General features: G+C 31.2%; 1 protein-coding gene and 2 long non-coding RNA genes across 3 annotated transcripts; 2 read left to right on the forward strand and 1 right to left on the reverse strand.

Annotated features, from left to right (window-relative positions):
- Window positions 1-765: 765 nt before the first annotated feature.
- LOC126750731 (uncharacterized) lies at window positions 766-10732 on the forward strand. The gene is made up of 2 exons (XR_007665807.1): window positions 766-3289; window positions 10337-10732. It is a non-coding gene; the product is annotated as an uncharacterized LOC126750731 (long non-coding RNA).
- On the reverse strand, window positions 5074-25822 carry LOC126750728 (uncharacterized). Its single transcript, XM_050460440.1, has 5 exons — window positions 25499-25822; window positions 25161-25428; window positions 10780-11017; window positions 10467-10722; window positions 5074-5476 (listed from the first exon to the last, which is right to left on the reverse strand). Exons 1-5 carry the CDS (start codon window positions 25773-25775, stop codon window positions 5289-5291), a joined length of 1227 nt encoding a protein of 408 aa, XP_050316397.1. The 5' UTR covers window positions 25776-25822; the 3' UTR covers window positions 5074-5288.
- On the forward strand, window positions 19091-21174 carry LOC126750732 (uncharacterized). The gene is made up of 2 exons (XR_007665808.1): window positions 19091-19610; window positions 19670-21174. It is a non-coding gene; the product is annotated as an uncharacterized LOC126750732 (long non-coding RNA).
- Window positions 25823-26997: the final 1175 nt, after the last annotated feature.

The following is a 26997-nucleotide window of genomic DNA, read 5'->3' on the forward strand; positions in this document are numbered from 1 at the left end:
TTTGATGAGAATTATCTTATTCTGGGAAGAAGATACCTGATGGTTTTTCTGAATTACCATGTAATGCACTTAGTTCATATACAGAGAGGCCATAAAGAAAGAGAGAGATGTTTAAAGAAAGAGAGAGATGCCTTGGAAAAATCAATAATGACTATTTCTTTTGTTTATTTTCTGTCAATGAAAAATATGAGGAAATAAATAAATAGAATGAACTCTTATATTTCCCAATATAACTTTCCATCAGAAATTTTGTATGAGCCAAAAGTCCTCCCCCAAATGGAAATAATGCATGAAAAATTGAAGAAATGGATAATTCAAATTCAAGAGCAATTCATTGCCTAAATTATTTACAGGATGGATAAAGACAAATAATCATGAAATCTTGCATCGTATAAGATATTCCTTTATTGTTCCTTTCTATACTGGCGTATAGAAATTATGTGCTCATTGAACGTTTGTAATAAATATTTATTATTTATAAAAATTTTAAAAAGACTGAGAAGCTGGTTTTAAAAAATGGTAAACTCAAGAGAATGTTGCTGGTCTAAATAAAAACATTAATTCACTTTCACAATCACTACGATGTAGTAACACTAAAATATATAACATACCTGAAAAGCAGAATAAAATTCTTTAATCTGTACTAAAAAACATTAAAGATTTTCTTAAAATCGAGAATAAGCCAAACAAGATTGACAGTGTTTATAGAAATATAGTTTTTAGTATATGACTTGGTTCAAAATAGAAATATCTTAGTGCGAGAAACTAAGATATCTACGATTTTTTCCATCTCAAGTACTCAAGATTTCGTTTTTATTTTATTTATTTATGGCTCTTAACATAATTTATCAGAATGTTTAAGGGCTGCGAACGAAATTAAGAACCTTTTGGCAAATAGTCCAGATATTATCTGTATCACAGAAACATGACTTAATTCCTTTATTATGCATAATAAACTCGTAGATCTTAGCACATAATAAGCAGTTTTTTTGTAGGGATAACGTATTTATTGCCAGTCAAAAACTTGATATCTGGATATGTGCTAAGCTAGAAGGTAACAGATCTTTATTTGTATAGTGTTTCATCTATCAAGAGGCTTTAAGTACCAAATAATCTTTATTTAGGCCCTTACAATATAGACCAACAAAATTCTGCTTTAATTCTGAATTTGGCATTTTTCAACATGGGGCAATTTAATACAGTTTTTAACAGTGACAATAATCTTTTAGATCTGGTATATTCCAACAAATTAAATGTATGTAAACAACTAAGAATACAATAAAAAAATAATAAAATTTGATTTTAAAAATTACATTCAAAGTATAAAAAAAGATTTAGCTAATAATGTTAACTGTTTTTGGAGTTTTTAGTTCAATACCTAATGAAATTTTCTTCAAAAACAAGACAGCTATAATATCTAATCTCTGTAAAAATTGTTTTTCTAGTGTTTTCGAACTGTAAATATATTATATGGATATTAAGTAAGTTGCTTCATGTAATAATATCTAACTTAATAGTCTCACCCTAAGCTACCGGGCTCTAAATGCTCTAAGATCCTTAAATGTTACAAAAAAAGGCAGATCCCAAGAACAGTCACAGGAAATGTTAAGAGAAACGTTACTAATTATAGGCCCATAAGTAAACGGTCTTTACTGGCTAAGCTTCTTCAAAAGTGACGTTACGATTACCCTTTAATTCTTTCAAACAAATTTATTGGTGTATAGCAGCATGGCTTTTACAAGGGAAGATCTATTGATACTAACATTAACCTTCTTGTTTCGCAGAGTATTTTTATGAGCTTATGGATAACTGGTCTCAGGTCGATGCCATATCTACATTGATTTTATTAAAGCATTTAAGGACAAGATTAGCCATGTTATTCTCGTGGCTGGACTTGCAGAGATCGTCGCGGGTGGCAGCGTCTTAAGATGGATGGAATCTTAAAAGGCGATCCATGTAGGTCTCATTTCAAAGATGTTGTCCTGTGAGTCTTTAATTCCGTCATTTGGTTTTCCACAGGGCTCGCATTTAGGATCTTTTTTTTCTGCTCCCCACCAAAAAAAAAAATTATTCGGGTCCTATTTTCAGCTTTGCCACCTTACCCCCTAAGTGGGGGTTAGATTCACCCCCAATATGTTAAATGGAAAGGGGTATCGACTGATACTCTATTTTTAAGGTCTTTTGAGCTTGAGTAAAACTGTCAAGTTTGAGACCTCTACTGCCATTCCTGTTGAAATGACTTAAAATGCCTAGTAGATTAGCTATTTTTTTAATTTAATTTAATCTCAGAAATTAGCCGCTTTAAACTTTGAGACTAATAATGAGGGTCAGAAGATGTTTAAAATAAGATGGTAATGGAGTTTAACACAGACAATCGCAAAATAAATACGATTACAAGGAATCATTTTAAAAATATGTTCTAATTTAAAAAGGAGCAATTTTTTGCTAGAGTAACATTCAGGTTGAGATAGAAACAAGAAACTTTTTGTGATTTTTTAATAATACTAAATGTAATTAATATGCAATCGATCTTCAAATTCCTCTTGAACCCTATTAAATGTATGTGTTAGGTGACGGCTTTCAACTACTATTCATTGTCTTAAATTCTCAACTGATTCTGACTGCGTCTTATAAACATTTAGGTGTCAAAGAAAGAAGTCCAACGGTGTTAAATTAGTGGATCGTGCCGACCAGTCTATTGGGCCTCTCCTCCCAATCCATCGAGCAGGAAAAGTAATATCTAGAAAATCTTTTATAGGGCGAGCGTAGTAAGGAGGTGCTCCATCTTATAGAAAGACTAACTTATCTTCGACTAAATTCGGTTCGTTTTCTAAACTCGCCATCTGGAGATAGGTGACATTCTCAAGTAAATTTAAATAAATTTCATCATTTAAGTTGGCCTGTATCAAAAAAGGTCCAACAATGTGATTGCTTGCGTAATACCCACGTACACGTTTAGTTTTAAAGAACGCTGGGTATGTGTTACATGGATTAAATGAAGGATGGATTACTCTCGCTCCAGTACCGGCAGTTGTGACCGTTTACTTCTCCATGCAAGCAAACATTGTCCCTACAATGACAAGTTATGGTTGTTTAATTTTTCCGAAATATTTTCAGAAAACTCTACTTTGCGATCAAAGTCATCTTCGTTCGTTTCCTGAACCAACTGACATTTGTAGGATCGAAACTTATGTGATGTCAAAATTCGGTGAACGCTGCTTCGGGACACACCTGAAATAATAGCAATGTCTCTGAGTGAGTTGGGACCAAAGCAGCAAGGCCAAGGACTGTAAGTAAAAAACAATAATTTCAATTCTTTCTTCTGATGTGAACGTCATTTTAAAAATGCTAAAAACTTTGTGTTGAAAACTTCAATGTATGAAATGAAATATATCAAGCGCATAAATGATTAATATGTATTTAAAAAAAAAGGTTTTAAAAAATCTTTTTTATTATTATTGTTGATTCAGGGGAATTGTCGTATTCACCTACGGCTCATGCGACAAGTTTCCCATTCATCAAAAAAAATCATCTTACACACTTTGTACGTAAATAACTATTTTACAAATAACAAATTAAATATTAAATAGACGTCAAATTACTTTTTACGTAAGTAGTTATGTACTTCAACTAGTGTAGAATTAGATTTCAAAGTTTCAAATAAGTATTAGAGTTATTGTCTTAGACTTTGTTTACTAAAATCTTATACTATTGTCTAAGGACTCTAAGGTATATCTTGTAAACCTATTTAAGTCAATGCTTACATTGAGGTACATATTGGGGTAAACACACGGTGTTCAGCCCTATATTACACACCCCATCAGCATTTTCATCTATTCAACAGTACCAAAAAAAGTTAGATCGTTTGAAATTAAATAAAGCTACATGTATCCTAATCTTCTTAATTTTTAACTGTTTTTTAACAAAACAGTCAATGTTTATTTTAGTGCATTCAAAGTTCTAAGTTTATGAATGTTTTTTTTTAATCCTTTGAAAACTTGAAATATAAATATCTCGAAATGGGTTAATCTTAGAGAGATTTTTAAATTATACTTTTTTATGCAAAACTATTGGCACATGCATATTTTAGATAAAAAATTATGTCAATCCTAAGCAAATACGGAGTTTAAAATAAAATCAAAATATTGTTTGTGGCGCCCTCTATGACATTATGTTAGAAAAGGTTAATTTTAAAATTTGACATAAAAAAATAATATTTTAAATGGTATTAGAAGAATAAATACTAAAATGTATGACCAAAATTCACAAACATTATATTAGGTTTATCACCATGTATCTTGTTTGCCTTTGAGTTTCGGACTAGGAAAATTTAACTTGACCTAATTTGACTTAACTTGATCCAAGTCCAGTTGAAAAGAAAACTATCAACGCCGAACTTATTGCAACGCGCAAGCAAAGCAATCATGCAAAAATGGTCGCATTTGGCTAAGTAAAATATTGTTTAAGCAAGACAATGTATCAGCTCGCAAATACGCTATTGCAATGCCCAAAATAATAAATGGAAGTTTCAATTTCTACCTCATGCACCCTATTCGCCTCTTCCTGGACTACATTCGTAGGTCAAATTGTTGGTTACTTATGAGAGCGGATAGATAGAGTTTGCGTTTTTTGTAAAACTTGTGTCGCTGTTTAGAAAACAATGTTAAATAATAAGTTCTCTCCACCAATAGTCTAATTTGCGGTTTCTTCTTTAACATCAAAGGTATAAAAATTTTAAAGTATCTTAGAAACTATTGCTAGTATTGATACATATTCAGAGCTTCTTATGGAAATGAACTGCTGGCGTTTATTTTGTCAGCTAACCAGAAAAGCGAAATAAAGAATAATGAAATCATGACATCGATATCCTGAAATCGTATGGGCCATGTCCAAAGGATAAATGATTAACGATGGCCAGCGAATGTTACAGTGAGTCACCAACCGCAGGAAATGGCATAGACTAAGAATATTGGGGAGACAAAAAGTAAGCTGTGCAACGGACATGAGATACCTTTTGATTAATTTTTGGAATTTAACGGAAATTTCAATATAATGCAACAGAAAACGAGTCAATATATTTAATATGTTAAACAAATTTATTTTTATACTATAAAGATAGTAATAACATTTATTAATACCTACATGATTAATACATGAAAATACATTTTATAAGTATTACATTTATAATAGACCTTATATTATTATTCGTATATATTATAAGTAAAACTGTACAGAAGGCTTCAAGTAAAGAAAGTTCTATATAAATATATTTATTTGCCAATATATTATCATTGTATGAGCTTATTCTCAATTAAAAATTCTACTAAGTCTGTCATTCGCTGTTCATACAATTGGGAATCGTCATCAGTCCCTCCTAGATTATAAAGGCTCTCCCCATTATCCGCCATTTTAGGTAAATCACGAGTTTTAGTGCTACTTAGGCTTTGTTTAAGCATAACCAAACACATGATGAAACCTAAATAAAGAATAAATTATTTAAAAATCGGTAACAATAATTTAGGGTAAGAAGTGTATTGAGGTTATAGCGGCAGATTAAAAGTAATAAATTGGAAAGACTGATGCAATTTACCTACAAAACGGCAAGTTTTATTAGTATTAGTTTATAATATAAATAAATTTCGCAGCTGGTCTTCGTATTAGTTATACAGTGCTTTCATTTCAAAACGAACCGCCCTTAATAACTTTTTTAAAAGAAAAAAAAGACGTCAATTTTGACATACAGGAGGAATGTCTAGTCAACAGTTCAAAAAAAAATTAGATCGGTTGACAAATAGTTTAATGTCGTTTTTCTCAAAATATTACCTGCCTTAATAATTTCCATTTCGGTTCATGAAGGATTGTCATTAATGCAATCGGTTTTTGGGACTTACCACAGTTGATCATATAGATGAGGGTCACCTTTTATGCGTTCTAATATTATATACCTTAAATTACTCCACCCCTCACACGAACAGTATGGGTTTACATTACCGAGTCTGTGGAAATATCTGCGAGTTAAACAATCGCGTTGTCAAACATATAAATATTGTGATGATTCTACCATGGAACTCTCCTGTAGAGAAACTGCATTTTTATTGAGCTCCGTGATATTATTTATGTAATGCTTTTGTTATTATATTTCGTATTTTTTTTACTTTTCCCAGCAACACTTTTTTAAGTAAGGTATTATAGATATTTTATTGGATCTTTTTTCCTCAAACGATAAAATTTTGTGATTTGGTGACTGATGCCCTTACTAATGACGGAGAGTTTTAATTTTTCTCATTGAGTTACAATTCCGAGTCAAACAGCTCTACTATAATAGATCTTATGGTTTATAATAATGAAAATGTTACAGAGATAGAAATAGAAAAAAACCAAATGTATCTTACCACTTTCTAATTTATTGCACAAAGAGAACTGAAGAGTAAAATTAATATAGACAAAGCTTAATCAGATAAAATGATGCCATCAGACTTCTTTTGCGTAATCATTTCCTATGCAGCATGAATATGGTAGCATGCGGCAAAAAGAAGAACTGGTATTTAGACACTCAACAAAACACAAAGAGCAGCGTGTCTGGGTATAGCAGTAGCGATGTCAAGAACACTGACTACTACCCTAAAAAACCTGGCAGGGCCAAGCCCATATTAGTGGTACGGGCTGAAATAATATGTCTACTGTTTAATGACCTGGTAGTAACAGACTTACAGACGAACTTTAATAACTTTATATTTGATAAAGTTCTGATAATCACCTCCTCACCTCCAGTTAAACTCACTTTGATATGTCAAATAGTGTCTCTCATCATGTGATACATCATTGTAAGCAGCATTAACATGTTTATTCAATAGTGCAAAAAAAAATAAATCGGTTGACTTGCCAGCGAATAGGGACAAAAATGTCTGGGAATAATGGATATTTAATCGACCTCAAACTTTTTTTTAAAGATCATACAATCTCCTTTCTAACCAAACTGAAAAAGACAAAATCGGTTGACGTACAAGCGAATAGTAAACAAAACTGTGTGGGGTAATAAAAGATATTTTATCAAGTTAAACTTCGGTAGGTAAAATGGTTACTGTGGATATTGTCACCCATTATTTTATATGGCAAACAATTTTCCATCATACTTTGCCAAAAAAATTGATGCAGATTGAAGTGGTTTACCAGTAAAAATGTATGATAATAAACATTAATAAACTTAATAATCTGTTCATAAACTTAATGAACGGTTTCCAAAGGTGGCTTGGCAAGCATGGTGAAATTAAATGGCCCGCACGATCGCCAGACTTAACATCACATTTTTTTTCCTTTGGGGATATTTAAAAAGCAAAGTCTATGAGACCCCATCTAAAAATATTAATGCAGGATTGATTTACTTGCGAATGCCTATAGCGGACAAACACTTACCAATGTTCATGAGGAAGTTCAAAATAGATTATTATCTCGCGAATAACGGAGCACATTTGAGCACTTAATAAAATAAGTTCTGAACTGATTAAATTGTTTATTTTTTAAACGCCTTTTTAAACCCTTACTGTTTATAAATCTATAAGTCTACATTTTTTATCCGCCGTTGGGTAGTGGATTGCATGCCTTTTAAAATGATGTATCACACTATAGGATAGCCATTTGACATACCAAGTAGTATTAGTAGAGCTAGAGCTCGGCAGGTAGACCTAAACAGTCCCTTTCCGCCGACACCTCAGAATCACCCACCCCTACACCCTTAAAAGGACAAGCCTAGTCGGTTTGTCCTTTTAATAAAGGCTTGCACGTTGTACCAGTTCAGATCTTTAGGGTCTCACCGTCGGAGTGTTGTTGCTCCAAAAGTTTTCCCTTTCAGGCGACTTCACCTATCACAGACATCTGGTTTGAGCTATGAAGTTTCTCCCCCCTATAGCGCAATTCGGACAGAGCGGGTTTTCTCTTATACCAAGAAGATGTAGATACCTGTTTAGATTCCCACCAAGTCCTTGATATTCTGTCAGGTGTTTGCTAGCAGTCACCTTGCTTTCGAGCCTTCATGATCTGGTATCATCTCTTTGGCCTGTCCACATCCTTTTGTCCTTCTCCAATTCTACCTTGTTTTTTGCCCAGGTCCAATTATCAAGTACCTGGGAGATTTGTTTTTTGCAGAGACCTAGACAAGGTCCGGGGCCTACGAAGGGGTTAACAGAACTTTGTCTTACCAGTTCATCGGCCCGCTTATTGACCTCGACACCTTGATGTCCTGGCACCCACCTCAGTCTCACTTTCTTGTGTGCTGCAAGTCTTTCCAATGCGTATCTGCACGCCTGGACTAGCGCTGAGCTAGCCCTGGGTTTCTAGATGGCGTTGAAGGCAGCTTGACTATCAGAGTAAATGCCCCGTTACCTTTCAATGATTCTCGTTTGTTTGGTACTTCAAGTATAGCAATCACCACCACTTGGAAAACTGTGGTGTATTTCCCTAGCGGAAAGGTTTTCTCTGTGTTTGTTTCCTTTCTCTATACTCCGGCTCCGGCAGTTTGACATACCAAAGTATGAAATCCTATGAGAACTGCAACAGAGCAGACCGTAGTGCAGGGAAGAAACTGGTATCCCCCAGCGGGAAAGTGTTAATGGGTAACCGAGCACGGAGCCCCACGCTACCTAGGGTTTAAGACTCACCGTAGCTCAAGAAGAATTTCTTCGCCGACAAAAAAACACTTTGAACCCGTGGGTTTTATAACTTTTCTGCACGAGACCAAAATTGTAGAGAACTTAGGCCTTTTATTGACTGTATTATCTGTTTAAACATAGGCGAGATGAAAATAAAAGGATGTTCTGTTACATAGTCAGTGTCGCCCAATTGCGAATTTAATTCGATAGAAAAAGTAGACTGGATATTTATTATAATTCAGAAAACCGGAACCAAACGCTCGACGTAAGAAATAGAAAGACACTTACATAAGATGTCTCAATTCCATGTCCCTTATATTGTCCATTTACACAAATAATAATTGTATTGCACAGGACTTTACTATATTAAAGTGTAATTTGTAATTTTATTAGTGAATAAGTTAAAAACCCAAAATTTGACAGCGCGACTTATTAGGTATGTTCATGTAAAATGATGATTTCCAAACAGTTAGACAAGCAGTATTTTGAACATTAGAAAATGTTCTTATTAAAAAAAATGTGAACAATACAGCACGTGATATAATATTAATTTAAGGCCTGCATAAATTATGAGCTTTTACAGTTTTTCTTATTTAAACATTAATAAATATTTACATAAGCCCGGAGATTTTGGAGAATATTAAAAATATTAATTAATGTTTAAGACTTTTAAATCGCCAATGCTTAAAAAAATTATGTAATTTATTTTTTTCGTTAGTATGATTAGTAGTAATTTAGCCTTGTATATTATATAAATTTAACTACAATAAAAAAGATCTATTTAACATTTTGCTTACGGTATTTTGATTGCGGTTATCAACAAAGAAGAAAGATTATATTATAAAACAATCTACGAAATGGGAATTTCAGAACAAAAGAGGCACAACCAGTATTTAATCAAGCTATTAGTATTTTTGTCTGGCAATTCTATTTGCGGCTACGAAAGGTATCGGAATCAAACATTTAAGCGTTGCCAAGAAATCTTAATTGAAGGAAAGCAATTCAGTTGGAAAGTAAATTTAAAATTTGCGTTGTACATTGAGGCTATAAGGAGTACGTATATCCTCCCTAGTCAACTATGAGCCGACAAGATTCACCCTGCTAAAAACTGGTCGTAGGCTGTACGGAATCGTCCTTTTGTTTTGATGGGTAGTGACTACAAGGCATTGTGACAGTCCACTGTAAGGGCTTCGTGAGGAAGCCTCAGGAGTGGCATGCGCTCTAGTAAGCCTACATTAGTATCTAGCCGTATGTGTATTAGATATGTATGCTTGTACTGGCGTGTATACAAAAACTAGTAATTGAGGCTGCTGCTGGCTACTTAGGTAATACTGGTAACGGTAAACTAGATTCCCTTTCCATTAGTTTTTTCGTTCCGTTTAATGTTCTTTTAAGTTTGTATGTCCTATAATCTTGATTATATAATACTTCGCACACGCCACCGAGAAATTTTTTTAAAGAAATCAGTTATGTTTTATTTATAACTACGTCCCTTTTACTGATGCCTTGTAGCCATAGATTGAATTTCCAGGGAGTATGTATGTAAGTTCTACTTCTGCAAGAATTTGAAACTGTTTAATAAATTACTTCCGAGATTCAAAACATTGTCCGGGAACAATTTGAATACTTGCTATATTTTTAATAAGATAAGACGCATGTACTAATCGATAAAATTAAATTCCATTTTTTAGCAACCCGTAAGTCAAATCAAAAAATAAAACGCGATTTTGTATAATTTTGGAGCAGCCTCGGAATCGCAATATTTTGGTAATAAAATGATAAGGTTTATATTTTCAATATTTAATATTACACTTTTTTTACCTATTATAGAATATTTCTTCCAGTGTTCCTCTAGTAATTCAAAGGGATAAAATGACTTGGCTTCTATTCCAAAATCACTGAGATTTTCACATAACGCCTCATAATAAGACCTTAAATAACTTTTGTAATTGTGTAAATCTGCTTTGCCAGCAGTAATAAAGAAGAAATAGCTTATGTCGTGTACGGGATGACTAACTGCCGACGTTTGCCAATCAATAATACTGATGTCCGTAGGTAGGTAAGGCTTAGATTCATCCTAAAAATTATTTGTTAATATTGTATGCTTAATATATTTGAAAATCTTTGTAGTTACCCCATATTTAAATAAAAGGTTCGCACTCCAACAATCACTGTGGGTAAAAACGGCATACTGATCTTTATATAATTGGGTAATATAAAGGAAAAAATTATGTGCAGCACTTTGTTCGTATTTTTTTAACTCTGAAATTAGATCAGGTCTGTCTCTGATAGCAGAAAAGCAGGATTTAAATAGTGTGCCATTAACTTCCTCGTTCCTATTATGGCCACCATGTCCCATCATTATGTTTGTGCTTAAATTATAAATGTATTGTATTATAATTATAATTGTAATAAAGTAACGTTCTTGTAAATTGTAAATACTATATGAGAAAAATGCGAGTTGATATACAAAATCTACAAAAAAATATCAATACAAAGAAGCGGCCTTGGTATCGCACTGTTCCAAATTAGGCGTCTTTTTTATTTGATATCCTTTAATGATATTTTCGGTTACATCAAAAAATATTATACAGGACGGCTCATCGAAAACAGTCCAGCAAGGTTTGGGGTCCTTTTTAGAAAAAATTAAAAAATACTCAAATTCATCGGTTTTTGATTTTAGGAGGCCATTTTTTTTAATACTTTCAACCCCTTAACTTAACAAGCAAGGGTTGCATAAGAGTAGGGGTCAAGTGCTTATTTTATTTTAGTTATAACTGCCAAGTTTGAAATTACTAACTTGAGTTTTCGCATTGCGACAGCTTGTCAAAGATTTTGAAACAATGAAACAATATAATACTTTTAGCGCTAGTTTTTAGGTAGGTTCTTGATTAACAAAAACGCTCGCACCCGTCTATTTCTATTTTAGAAAAACAATTTTTTGTTTAAATTTTTAATCCCACAACTTCAACCCCTTAGCGGGGATGACATTCATTCAATTTACTTTACAATAGCGCTTTGTTTTTTAAATTTGAGCTACGCATCACCAAGCAATGGAATTCTAAATATTTTACTGGATATTTTAGATGTGTGAGTAAAAAACTGTTTTTAAACTATCAAAAATCAGTCAACAATCCGACTTTATCTTCAGAAAGCAAGTTGATGTAAATTAGTTATTTCTGTGCTTTTCTTTCGATTCGATAAAGATGGTTTATTCTATTGTAGAGAGAGTGGAAATTATTGAATTATACTTTATAAACAATCAATGTGCAAGACTAACGGAAACTTTGTTTAATGAAAGACATTCAGATAAATTTCGGGAAACTGGTTCGGTGGCAAATAAAAAACGGAATATTAAATATCCAGTGAGAAAAGAGGCAGTAGATGTCGGTGCTCTCGGTGAAGTTATTATGAATCCTATATTAAGTACCAGAAAACTACCAGAAAACAGAGTTTCGCGGACCACTGTACAGAGAAATCTAAAACATAATAAATGGTACCTATATAAAATTTAACTTCTTCAAGAAGTAAATGAAAATGATAACGACCGCCGTTTACAGGTTTTTGAAATAATGTCCGAACTAATTTTAAATAATCCCAACTATATTTTAACTGTTTGCTTCTCAGATGAATGTTTATTTTTTCTAAATGGCACTGTCAATTGTCATAATAGTCGGTACTGGTCCGACACGAATCCAGGGATCTATCATGAGGTTCATACTCAACACCCTCAAAAATTAAACGTTTGGGTTGGTATATTTGGTGATCACATAATTGGATTATTTTTCCTACCGAAAAATTTAAATGGAGATACGCACTTAGACTTGAATGCCAATAAATACCCGATATTCCTTACAATGTCCGGGAACACTTTGAACAGTTACTGTACTATTATATGGGGGTAAACAGCGGACATTTTCAACATTTAATAAGATAATGCATAAGTACTAATCAATGAAATTAAATTAGATTTCTCTGGCAGCTCAAAGAAAGAAAGTGTAGAGAAAATGGAATGCCTTTTCAAAAGATGTACCACAACACACCCCTTATTAAAAAAATAAGGATGAATGTCACCCCCGCTAAGGGGTTGAGGTTGTGGGGTTAAAAATTTAAACAAAGAAGCGTTTTCCTAAAATCAAAAATCGATGAGACAAGCATTTTTGCTTTGTAAAGCAAGAACCTCTAAAAACTAGCGCTAAAAGTATTAAGCAATGGTATTGTTTAAAAATCTTTGAGAAGCTGTTATACTGCGAAAACTCAAGTTAGCACCTTCAAACTTAGCAGTTGTAACTAGAATAAAAAGTTTTGACCTTTAAAATAAGCTTTTACCTTACCCCCTTTCCTATTTAGGATTTTGAGGTTGATTGCAAATCCCCGCCAAGAGGTTAATGTTAAGGGGTTGAAATTATTTAAAAAAATTGTCCCCCTAAAATGAAAAATCGACAGTCCGAGCATTTTTTAATTTTTTTTTTAAAAAGGGCTCCAATCCTTGCTGAAATCTTTCTGTATACCTAATATATCATAGGAGCTCCATAAATAAAAAAAAATTTAAATTATTTTATAAATGCTATCTTGCTGTATTCATCAATTATTATTGAGCGTATTGGTTTCTAGGCAAGTTTCGCTAGTATAGGTACCTATAAGTTGAACATTGGTATTGGTTGTCTTATTGGTCTTTTTTTAGGATATATCCTGTTACATATTACATGGCGATCCTGTCAAGATGTTATGAAATGTGCCAATATTTTCTGGAAAAAAAACCAAAAACATTAAAGTTAAAATAGTTCTATTGGTGAAATCTGCAAAATTAATAACGCAAAGAATAATAAAGATCATACATCATAATAAAGATCATAACAAAGTATATAAAAAGTATAATAGGCAATAATCAATCGAAAAAAAAACTATTTCTACTTTTTATTTTTAATCTAAAATCTAACATCAATAAGTTATATTAATATTATTATAGGTGTTGATATATAGCTGAAAATATCCTCTTTTGAAAATGCGTATAAACTTGACAACAGAGAATCGACAAATATGTTTGTACCAAAACACCCCCTTGCCCCTGTGCACATGTTAAACTCAAACAAAGTTGTTGTTTACTAATTCTAGCCTTTCAATGTTCTAAGGAAAATTTTCATATTACTCTTAAACGGTAATATCAAGGAAGGTTCGGATTCAGCGTTGCATGTTTCATTTTGGGTGGGCAACTAGTTTTTAGAATGTTTGAAGGAGTGCTTACAGTAGATTAGTATTTAAACATACTACAAGAAGTTATTCCCAAGCTTATTAGAAAATGTTTCTTTGGAAAATTTAAACAATATATATTTCCATCAAGATGGTCCATCAGGACATAATACTAAAATTATTCTGTCATTCCTAGCGGATTCCTTTCCGCAATAATAGATAGGAGCCAACGGTCCGATAACGTAGCCAGCAAAATCTACCGATCTTTCTATTTTTAATTTTTTTCGAGAGCTACTTAAAAATAAAGTTTATATATTGCGGCATACAAATTCTGAACAACAGCAATCAATAATAACAGCTATAGAGAATTTGCGTGCGCGTCTTATACTTTTAAATGCGATAGAACTCATTACAAGATTATGTGAAATTTGTGTAACCGAAAACGGAAATAATTTTAAAAATTTTTTATGAAATATTTGGATATAATTTTTAAAAAGAAGAAAATAAATAATAAGAAATAAAATTAAAAATATAAAAAATAATTCAGATAGTTTTTTTTAAATTGATAGTTTATACGAATTTGTTATTTTGTTATCGCCTTCTTAAAAACAATACATGACCATGGCCTACTATTAAAATTAAAATAATAGGTAATTATTTTACGAAAATTGTCTCTTATTTGGTCATTTTTAAAAATAAGTGCATAGTATTATTTATAAAAAGGAAAAAATAAAGCGGATTTAAAATTATATAGGATATTACAGTTAAGTTATTTTAATGACATAAGTTTATTTTTATGTCAAAATCCTAAGTCATAACAATAAAACAGATAACATAATCGTGTTCTATGAAAAAAGTACTGTACAATTTTTTTTTACATTTTAAACATGTTAAATAATAACGGAGATACAATAGGGTCCCAAAATCCAAAATTATCAAATTCACTTTCTAGATTAATAACTATGACAGCTGTCAAATTTCTGACAACGGCATATTTCGTTTCATAAAAAACTAGGGTATACACAAGTAGTGTATCGCTGACATTCTTATAGTATGATTAGTGCTAATACTGGGCCTTGACATTTAGAGTTTGGTTGTGAGCGATTAATTTAGGATAAGCGTGTTAGATTAGAAATATAGTATAAAATACTGTTATCCCATTAGCAGTAGTTGCTGCAGGTGCCAAACGAGTTTAGATATATTTTGGAGGAACTTAGGGAAAGATCCGTAGATAGGAGGATAAAAATACACATTATATAAGGAAGTTAAATGGTATGAAAAGTGAAATGGATTATTTAATATTAAAATTAACAAGAGTTAATAAGGAGTTGACCCTAGCAACTTTTGTAAATAGATTATAACATCATGATTTAAGAGTGATTATAAAATCGCGCAACTATTTCAAGCTTAGTAAAGGCATCGAAGGCACAAAAGATGAAAATTATTTTTTAGCTTAATTTAGAAATAATTCTCATCAGATTTTTACTGCTCAAAACTCAAGTTGATTAATTTTAAGAAATTATAACACCTTTAGAGCTTTAGAGGACATTAAAATTATTCTTTTAGAGAATAGATTTTTACAAAAAATATAATTATACAAAATATCCGCCAGACATTATTGCAATGTAGGTATAAATAAATATTATTTAATATTACCAAGTAAACTAGAAAACTTTTTATCGATGAAACCTTGGGAAAATCCATAAGTAATAAGGTTGCTGTAAAAATATTAAACACCCGCAATAAAGAAGTAATTTTAAAGACCTTTTATTCCTAAATATGAAATGCTAAGTAATTACGAAATATTTAATTTTACAGAAATTTTTGTAAGCTGCGTTGATGAGGTGTTGGACTTAATAAACACGAAACATGACAACGCATTAAGATAATGACTGGCATTAAAATAAGATTAAATGAATAATAGCAAAATACGCTGACACATTTTATTTAGATAATGAATTTGTAACGATTTAATGATAAGCAAAATATTTGATTAAAAAAAAAATTATATGGATAAAAGCATATCTTTTACTGCATTTGCAGAAAAAGTAAATTCATAACCTCGCAGATAAATAGGTTAAAATATATAAAGATTACAAATAGAAGAAAAATTTTTTTTTCATTTTTTTTTTATTTTTTTTTTGGTGAACGTATTTTGTTTTTTGTAATGTTTTGTATCTGATGATGGCTGTTTACATAGCCGAAATGGATAATACATTTACCTAAGTGACCCATATGCATTTTTCTTGGAGATAAAGACTTCCCCTATTTGTAATCTTTATATTCACATTCTCCTACAAAATATGGACTTCTATTTAACTAAAATATATAATATATGAAAAACTAAATAATAATGGTCAGCACCCTTACTTAAGTCAAGGGATCTTAATGCTGGAGTATATTAACTTCCCAGCTGTCTGGCAGTAGAGATCTTAAATCTGCCTACATGCTCTCCTTAAAACCTGGAAATGCAGTTACCACCTACTAAAATTATGTGATTAGCTAACAACTCCATATGAACGCTCAAAAATCGTAAACATGCTTAACAGATTATACAGTGCTTTTATTTCAAAATGAAGCACTCTTAATAACTTCTTTAAAAGAAAATACGCCAATCTAGATATACAGGGGGACGTTTAATTTTATATTTCACAAAGTTCTGTCAATCACCTACTCACCTCCAGCTAACCTCACTTTGATATATCAAATAGAAACTCCCATCGTATGACACATCAGTGTAAGCAGCAATGTCTTACGTTGTTGACGTACTAGCGACTAGTGTGATAGATCATTTTAAAGAACATATAATCTACCACCCAACCGTCTATAAAAAATGTAAGTCGATAGACTTATACACAATAAGGGTGTAATGCTAAATATCAGATTGACAGAATAAAGCAATTATTTTTTCCACAAATACCTAGATAATCCTTTGGTCTGAGTTTCAGAGGTGAAAAATCTGGGTATACTTTTTGATGATTTGCTAACATTTCAAACACATATTCATAATAAATTAAAAATTGCTTATATAAGATACTTAAAGAAGAAGAAAAAACTTAATTATTTTAAAAAATGGCTACCATCCAAAATAAAGTATCAATTATGTGACAGTTTAATATTATCGCTATTCGACTACGGTGATGTGGTTTATGATTCATCCATAACGATGCAATTAGCACACCAAATACAAAGCAGCTGTATGCGTTTTTCTTACAATATTCCATTTAGAGAACATATTAACCTCATTTAAATAATAAAAATATCCTTAATATGAGTTACCGTAGAAAACCTCATTTTTATACTTTTTTACACAGAATCTTAAAAACTGGACAACCCTTATAGTTTACAACGTTATTTAATCCATTTTTACACCAGCATTATACATTATAAGATTTTTTTAAAAATACAATGTGCCTTAACATCGCACGATAGCTTTTCAGAAATCTGTTACATACATAGGGATTAAATTGTGGAATGATTTACCAGATGAAGTAAAGGAATTTACGTATAAAAGATTCCTAAAATGCGCTAAGCAATTTTTTATTATTGAGCAAAAAAACCTACGTTTATTCCAAATCATGTGTGCTGTGCTGTTGTCAGATTTTCCCGTTAAGATTAAGAAGAAAAACTTGTAAAATTAATATATTTTCTGTTAGCTTCCCTTGTTTGTCTCGAGCGCATCTTTTACCCTTTTTTCTGCTATTTGCTATGCCATACGAAACTTGTTATTAATAATTTAAGTTACATAGGGGTACAGTGCACAAATACACATTACACATGCCTTGTGTATTTTGTGTTATCGGCCACTCGCGCTGTAGTCTTTTTTGCCATCGGGTATATATTTGTAAAATTGTTTGTGTGTAATTTGTATATGTATATATTGGGCAAATAACAAAAATTTGAAAAAGGTGTTTAAAAAATAAACAATTTAATCAGTTCATAGAATTTCTTTTATTAGGTGCTCAAAATGTGCTCTGTTATTCGCGAGATAATAATAAAGTCTGTTTTAAAATTCCTAACATTGGCAAGTATTTGTCTACTACTATCTCTACATTCGCGAGTAATTTTTTTTTTTGAATCGTTAATATTTTCAGATTTTAAATAAGTTTTTATAAACTTTTGCTATCTAAAAACCTCTAAAGGAAAACATCTAGTGGTGTTAAGTCTGGCGACCGTACTGGCCATTCAATTGCATCATGCCTAAACGCACATTTTAATTTCTTCGCACTTCTGAACTTTCAACTAATCAGGATAACAATTTTAAGAGTAATACTCAATTGGTTTTTAAACGTATTAAAAATGCTAATTACTGCAGTATTATTTTTGTACCTATTAGGTACTGCAAAAAATACTAGAAAAATAAATACGCCACATATTATATCGCAACAAATTTTGGGAAGAATTTCAAAATAGCGTTAGTTATTTTTTCTCATATAATAGATGCATATTTTTAAAAAATATTTGGACTCAATGAACTGTTATTACCATACATTTTTACTGGTAAATCGCTTCAACTTTAATCAATTTTTTTAGCGAAGTAAGATGGAAAATTGTTTGTCATTTAAAATAATGTATGACACAATGAGGCAACCATTTGATCTACCAAAGTTTAAGTTGATAACATGTCTTTCAGCTTTTGGTTTTTACCACGCATTTTTACTTACTATTTGCTTAGACGTTAACCGAGTTTTTTTTTTCAGTTTGATAGGAGATGCCCTTTAAAATGATGTACCACACTTTCGTAGCCATTTGAAATACAAGAGTTTGAGATCGATAAATTATCTGACCATATCCCAGACATTTTTGATCACTATTCGCTCGTATATTAACAGATTAAATTTTTTTGGCACTGTGGAATAGAAATTTTAAAACTGCTTACAAGGATGTGTCACACGATGGGGTTCCAAAATGAGGTTAGCTGGAGGTGAGGAGCGTATTGACAGAATTTGTTAAAAATAAAATTAAACGTCTCCCTGTATATCTAGATTGAGGTGTTTTTTTAAAGAAGTTATTAATTCGTTTTGATATGAAACCAGTGTATATTGTGTAATAAAGAATTGGAAGATAAAACATTTTCTTTGTCATATATGTGTCAAATATTTTTTACTCTCTCTCAGATGCAATGTACTTTTTTCATCTTGATCTGTCTCAATATTATTATCATATTGAATTGAAAATGTATACGATATACTGCTTTTACAAATGAACAAGTTCAATTCCAATTGACAGTAATTCCAATAAGATTATAAATTCATCTGCATTTCTGAGAACCCTTACGTTGGATTAAGTTGAGCAAGTTGTTTTGTTTCTATGAATGATCAAATTTTTAAGCTATTGTTCAATTTTCAGTACCCAGAAATTACAACCATATAAAAACGTTGAAAATTATTATCGAAAATTTATTAACATTTTATTTGACATCAGAATGTCAAATTGCCATTGACACTCTAAAAATTTCTTAAATAAAAAATCGGCAAGTTAGTAATTCGAAAATTCAAACAGCGACATAATCACTTCGCACTAGTAGAAATAATTAAACTTCGGAAAATATTTCGCGAATTCCGACCAATTTCCGAATCTAATTCTAAAACGTTAAGCTGATACTTTTTTATCTTGATCTGTCTTAAGATTATTATCAAATTGAATTGGAAATCTAGACGATCCACTACTTTTACAACTGAACAAGTTCAATTTCAATTGACAATACTTACCAATAAGATTAAAAATTAGTTCATGTGCACTGATAATGCACAATATTATTAGTTTTTTGTCAAGGTTAGTACTTCAAAGGTGTTTTTAAATTTTTTTAAGAATTCCTAAATGTCATTTGGCAGGTAATGAGATGTTAAGAGCTGTGGCGATGCTTGAGGCTGTTGCCTCTGGAGGTCTGGAGCCGTTATTGAGAAACTGGAACCACACGCGGAATGCATTTGGGTCGACCAAGGATGACTACACCTCATATGGATCGATGTGTTAAGTTAGAAGCTTAAAGAAATGACATAGTAATAGCAACACAATTAATAAGTCATCTGCGCGAAGCTCATAATGTGCCTGTTTTAAGACATACCAACTGCAGAAGATTAAGAGAAGGTAATCTAGTAAGCCGAAGAGCTGGGAGATTTCAACCCTTAAATCGAAGAAACCTCGCTTTGGCCTGTATCCAAATTCTCGAAGAGTACGTTTCTGGACGGCACCTAGCAAAAGAAATCGTCCATCATACACGGGAGGTTTACAGTTGAACAAGATTTCTCTTGAAAGTAGAACTATGCTCGTTCTTCTGGATCGTTTCTTATTAGCAGACCCTTCCAATAGAAATTTTTTTAAACCTATTATTTCGTACGTCTGAAATATTGATACAAATTTTATTGTATTGCATGATAATGCCACCCAACATTCAGCTAGGTTTCCCAGGTGGTTTGACCCGAAGTTCTAGAAAGGAATCTAATGATCCGTCTACTATTTAAAATTATTTGGAGTTTTATAATTTAGGAACTGAGTTTAAGAGGCTTGCCAAGTTGGCTTCAGAGAAGATATTAATTTCACCAAATGCATTAAAAATGAACATAGGCAATAATTAACAATAACAATTTCGTTTACAGTTTTGCCAACTCTAAACAAGTCCGACATTCAGGCATTGAAATTGCAAATCTGCTTGTAGACTATTTTTCTAGTCTCTCTTGCACAAGGTCATGTGATTTGTCCAAAATGATATATGCTCCATTAATATTCGCAAGACTTTAAGAAACGGTATAAATGCTTTTCATAATCATAAAGGGCCCGACCGTGATATAAAAAACCAGTTTTATATTAGCCAGACCCTTTTATATTATCTTGAAATGTTCAATTATTGAAGGAAATTTTTCCTATCGTTAAAAATCGTGTTTGACGCCTCCAATTTTTAAATCTAGAGAATAAGACAATCTCAGGTTTTTAAAACTTTATATGTATCTGTTGGAGTACTTGGATCGCTTATTGGAGTTTTGCTTACAATAACGCAGTTCATACTCTAAGTACACTTCTCGTGACTGTTTTAAATTGGTTGTGGAAAAGACTTGTAATTAGCCATAAGTAATACATTAATTTCTTGTGATCCTATATATGGTTTCGATAGCTACCCTAAGGATCAAAATATATAGGTTGCATTAAGTTTGGAATGATGCAACAAATTATTTATTGGTAACAAAAAATGTTTAAAAAAATAAATAAAAAAAAGTAATCATATTATATATAAGAACTATAATTATATTACCATATAGTGCGAGAAAAAAAGGATGTTGTGTATAATGAATCATATGAAATGATAAAAGATAAGTTTCCAAATAAAAGTAAATCACACATTCATAGATATTGAAGAAGATAATTAAATGTTAACAATTTTACGAATTACTATTAAACATTTCTTAATCTAATTTTAAAACATTAGCTTAGAAAAAAGATATACAAAAAACTATATTTTTTATGTAAATAAAGAAAATAATGTATCTGCATAAACCAGAACACTCGATAGACGTTGTCACTAGGTGAGTCGTTGAGATTGTTAAAAATGTTTTAGAGCCAGAGACTAGACGAATTATTTAAAGCGATCTTCACATTCCATCTGTTGGAGGATGTGATGGTATTAATCGGATGCTAAGTAGTATAAAAAGATATTGTTTGGTTTGTCTCCAAAATTATGTCAATAGTTTTGTAGAAAAGTTTGGTGATACGCAAAAAATCTAAGATAAATACTGCATTGTCAGCGTTCCAAAAACTTTTATACACCTCATTGGCCCAGTGGAATCTGATTATGACGATAATAAATAATATATTTTAATATTACAGTGTGAATTTAGTACAAGTATAGAGTCTTGTAATTGAGAAAATTTCGTGTGTTTAATGGACCATATGAAGTGGTAAAAGAAAAAATACATGGTATGCAAAGTGTTTTTTCTTTCTTAATTGGTAGATGTAATACAGGTTGGGCTTGTTAGAGATTAAGCATTCTTCAAAATAATAGACCTCAACACTGCTGCCTTATGGCCAAAGGTACTTGACTGACTGACTCGACACAGCACTTTGTTGAATTTTTCTGTGCTTCCTTAACTTAGTCTGAGTATTTATATTTCTTTCAAAAAAATCAAAGAAAATTAAGGTGAAACTGCGAAAGCCGAATGTTGCTCGACGAATATATTTTAATCTGATGGAAGAATTATTTCTGGTCTATAGGCCTCCCGATGTAAGTTTTTACGAAAGTGTGGAGCATTGATGATATATTGCCAACTGTTTGCCATTTTAATATTGATATGTACATCTCTTTGAATGAGAATGCCCTGATTCTCATAAACTTTTACAAATATGTTTTTGAAGGTGTTTTTTCACTTTTACAAATAATTGTGAAACCATCTAGGTTTCAAGCCCTAATCGATCCTATTTTTCTAAATTTTCAAAATGAGTACATTTCTATGGGTATACAATAGATTTCGGATTTTCAGATCACAAACTAGTTTTTTATCATTTAAGTATAAAAGTCGAAAAATTGAAAAATTGCTGCATGATTTGAGTCAATCAATTGGAATAATTTTTATAATTTTCTTAATATATTTTTGATGTGTCAAGATTAACACTAATTAATAAATCAAGGACTCCTGGGTTAACAGTGTTAACAGGATCATGATGATAAAAAGGGTCATGCCGTTTGTAAAATTAATAAAAAAGTAAAAGTGAGACTGATATATTATAATGAGTTGTATCAACATTTAAATAAATTTAGAAATGAGAATTTTCCCTATAAGTTAAGGTACAGTAAGTGATGTATGTATGCTCTATTTTTAATTCCATAAAATCTCAACCGATAAATGATAACATAACACTGCGTATCTTAAATTATTATTTGCCAATAATTCAATTGTGGAATGAATCTGTTATCCGCCCACTTCCAAAAAATTTCAAAGCAGAAACATTTACGGATTTACAACCTATTAGTTTATTACTAGTGATAAACTAATAGGTTGAAGAGGGATAATATAATATTGAGATGATAATATAATAATGAGACTATATCTAACGTCCCTTGTGTTGCTTTATTTTTTGTCTCGATGTGTTATATGAAAAGTTGAACTATAGCGGGTTTGATGAAAACTCCCTCAAGCTTTTTTAAAGATTATTTAACTAATCGAAAACAAAAAGTAAGAATTCATGGTATGTATTCAGATTCGCTTTCGGTCAGGCGTTCCGTAGAGGTCAGTGCTTGGTTCATTGTTATTTTTAATTGAAATCTTTAATTTATTTTCAGAAATTAAGAATTGTTAGGTATAGGCTTTTCCTGATGGCTAACAGTTTAATTTACCAGAATATCATAAAAACCTACAGCTTTTCAAAATCGTATAATTCAAAGATTTAAATTATTGCAAAAAATAGTATTATATGCCATTTGATTGTAAGGAGAATAAGGATCGCCTTTTTTAGGGCAATTTTAAGCCTCATTTTTTTTAAGAGAATATTCCATATACTACGTCAGTCAGAACTTTGTGAACATGTGGTTTTTCCGATTTTTAGTTACGCGAGTATTGTGTATGGCCCCTGTTTAGATTTCCTAACAAAAACTCGAATCCAACTGGTGCACCGTACATATGTCCGATTCGTACATGGAATTAAAAAGTATGAGCCAATTATCCAAAAAAATATAGTATTGCGTTAGTTTCCTACTCCGGAATTATGGGAACTACAGTTTGTAACATTTATATATAAGTAAATTTTAACTAAAAATACTCCTAGTTATTTACGAAATAAGTTGAAATATATAGATGAGACCACAGATTTAACTAGCTACGCTCGTAAGTAATGTAAGTTTAGAACAGCCCTGTTTCGAGGAAGTTTTTCATATATGTTTGTTAGACTTTAAAATATTTAAAAAAAATAAAATTAATTGTAAACTACTAGCTAACTTTTTTTGTTTTTATGTGTGACTCTTGTTTTCAAATAAAATTTAAATTTAAATGTATAGAATGGAGCCTGGGATCTCTGCGGGTCTAAACACATAATCAATGTGCCTATAAGTTCTAGAAACTGTAAAAGCTTTTGTTTGGTATCTTTTGCTAATGAGCTATTTAAAAGTTTTATTTATAGTAACATAGTAGGTTATATTATTATATAAGAAAAAAGGTTTATTATTAGTATTACGGAAAACTGTCGGATAAATTTCTCAGATGATAATAAATAAAAAACAAGATTCTAAAGGAAACATATTTGATACTTATTTCTAAAAAAAACTAATGATAAACTCTATTGCAGCAGAGCTTATAATAAATGAGTAGGTGCTTATTAAGAATGTATTATGCCGACCACTATCCCAACTGATTCATTCAAGTGTTTCTTAAGGTCCAAATTAGGATGTAAAAAAATTAAGCTTTATTAGGAAAGCTTTGGTTTACTTTTCCAAATATCTTACTGGAAATTTATACAAGCATACAAAGTGCCTCCGATTAAGTCGGTACTATTGGTATCTTTGCTAATACCGATAATTTTGAACGTTAGATTCATTGTTTAAAGTAAAAATACATTCATCTGTGAAGCAAATACTTCTTATTAATTCGTTTTATCCGTGTTTACCCTTTCCATCATATCGAAACAGAACTCTTGCCACCGTAATTCATCCCCATCTCTAACCTCCTGATGCCTTCCATATTTGTACGAGAAATATTTTTATTTTTTTAAAGCCCAAAACGCAGTTGTATGATCAGTGCCCATGATCTCTTCAAGATTTCTTGTACTTATTTTTCCTTCATTTTCTTCTAAAAAAACCTGCAGGTTTTTATCATTTTCTTTGTGTCCTTGCCTTTGATGATTGTTTCGTTCATTATGTTTGCCTCACATTTGCAATTATTTACTACAGTGCTTTTTTGGTGCTCTTTAACTTATTCTAATAAATTTTTTTTCTAAAATAATTAGGGGAAATTTAATTTAAAACTGTTAAAAATTACACGGGATTTCTTATGTCCGGCCTAACGGTGCAACACCCTGTATATTAAATACTAATATTAAACCATGACAAGGATACCAATAGTGCCGACTTAATCGGAGGCATCCTGTATAAATATATTGATCTCATACGAACTTAAAAACAAATTATTACACAATTTTTTTAAACACGCAAGGTCAATCGAATTAGCATTTCAATAAAATACCTATTTGCGGTGTAAATTTGATATAAGTAACGTGATAATGTTTAAAAATAATTTATAGCATATATAATAAAGCATCCAAAGTAAGTCTAGAATTCATATAGAGTACATTTACTTAAAGACATTTTCAAAATATATAAGACAATTTTAGCGATGATAAACTTACTTAATTCGTTCAGTAAGTAACTTAAACTTTTCTGGTTCTAACTTTTTCATGCCATAAGATATTGCATGCAGCTTGGCATAAGTTTTTAGAACTAAGTTTAAGTGATTTGCATCTAAAGGTTTGGTCCGATCTGTTAGTTTAAAGCCTGCCTCCTTTAGATTTTCCATAATAAGAGTTTCCTTATATTCATCATCAATACATCCGTAGACTTTCGGAAAATTATTAAAGACTTTCGCAACATTATGTATAGTTTGAAAAGAAAGAAATTCTAAAAACATATGTTGTTACAAGAATATGTGTTTTTAAGTAGTTATTGGTAAAAAAGAGGAGGTACTTACCTGGAAATACTTTTTCATATATATAAATTTCCCTTTCAAAAGCTTCTCGCAGAGGAAACTGTTTTCTAAAATTAATACTTAAAGGAGCTTTTTTTATTACTAAACTTATAGTTTTGTCGCTATTTTTGTCTTTAATACATCCAGCCTCGATTACTCCTATGTATCCATCTGTTTCGTTCGCTGCAGTATTTGTGATGGTAATAGTAAAATTTTTAAAACCATGATCTTTAGCAATTTTTTCTATTTCTCTTTGAACTTCAGGAATAAGGGTCTCCATTTTTGAGACACACTCGCGTGCAAATACTAAACAACTTTATAAAATTACCAAAGCATATATGGGATTTCACATCGAGTTTTTCACTAAATGTTATCTTAGATAAACATATTATTAAAATTACATTAATCAATTAATAGACATACAGGGTTGCTCAAGCACATACTTATTTTATGGAGAGATATAGGAAATACCTAGGTGTTTAAGAACTAAGCGTCTAAATAGGTTGTATTATAAGTATTACAAATTTACAGAGTGGTTTTTTATTTCTCTATACATGAAATGCCCGTGTATCTTTAAAATAATTAATGTTTTCTTTTCACACTAATACTAATACCTAAGGCTTTCGATGCATCTAAAAGAATTTAATGCCATGGTCGGGTTAGAGTATTAAAACATTTTTTGAAAAAATTTGTACAAGGTTTCCATATCTGGACACTTTTGTAGATTATCTCGGTTACTATAGGAGATAGAGCCTTGCGGCTTTCGTATTATTGTGCTACTTTTTTGTTAAATAAAATATGCCGTTATCGAAAATTTGACAGCTGTCATAGTTTTTAGTCTACATAGTTATTTTAAAAATGTAATGTATTAAAAAAGTAAAAATTGATTTTGATGGGGTTTTTTTCCATAGAACAGGAGAAAAAAGTAAATAAAAGGAAATGAAATTGCTAGTTATTGATAAAGACGTATCGGATTACAAATCGTTTACGGATTACAATTCTATAACATACTTCCTTGCCTTAGGGCAACTAATAAATAAAAATGGAGACAGCAATTTGGTGAATATGGAGCCACAAACTGTAATTTTTATACAAAGACCTATAAGCAACTTACCTTGGAGCCATCAATTGAAAATACCAAATTTAGTAAGAGTAATTATACTACGCTCATTAAACTTATTTGTTAAAGATTTAAAATATTAGCCCTTTGGATGTCGGTCAAACCAAGGAGGATCCGCTTTTTTGATCTTCTTGAAGACCTGGAAAAATTAAATCTGCCACCAACGAATGCACGTAATTTAGTAAAAATATCAAAGGAAAAAATCAGAATTAACCATTTATTTGTTAATTTGTAGAAATGGAGAAACGAGAGCATTAATTGAGTTTCGATTGGTGTTGTGTATTCAAAATCAAGTATCAATTAAGGTAGTGGATAAATGCACTATATGCAAAGCCGTAAAAAAGAAGGTTGATCTATAAATAATATATCAATAGCTTAAGGT

The sequence above is a fragment of the Anthonomus grandis genome, chromosome 2 (assembly GCF_022605725.1).
Source record: "Anthonomus grandis grandis chromosome 2, icAntGran1.3, whole genome shotgun sequence".
Lineage (NCBI taxonomy): Eukaryota > Metazoa > Arthropoda > Insecta > Coleoptera > Curculionidae > Anthonomus > Anthonomus grandis.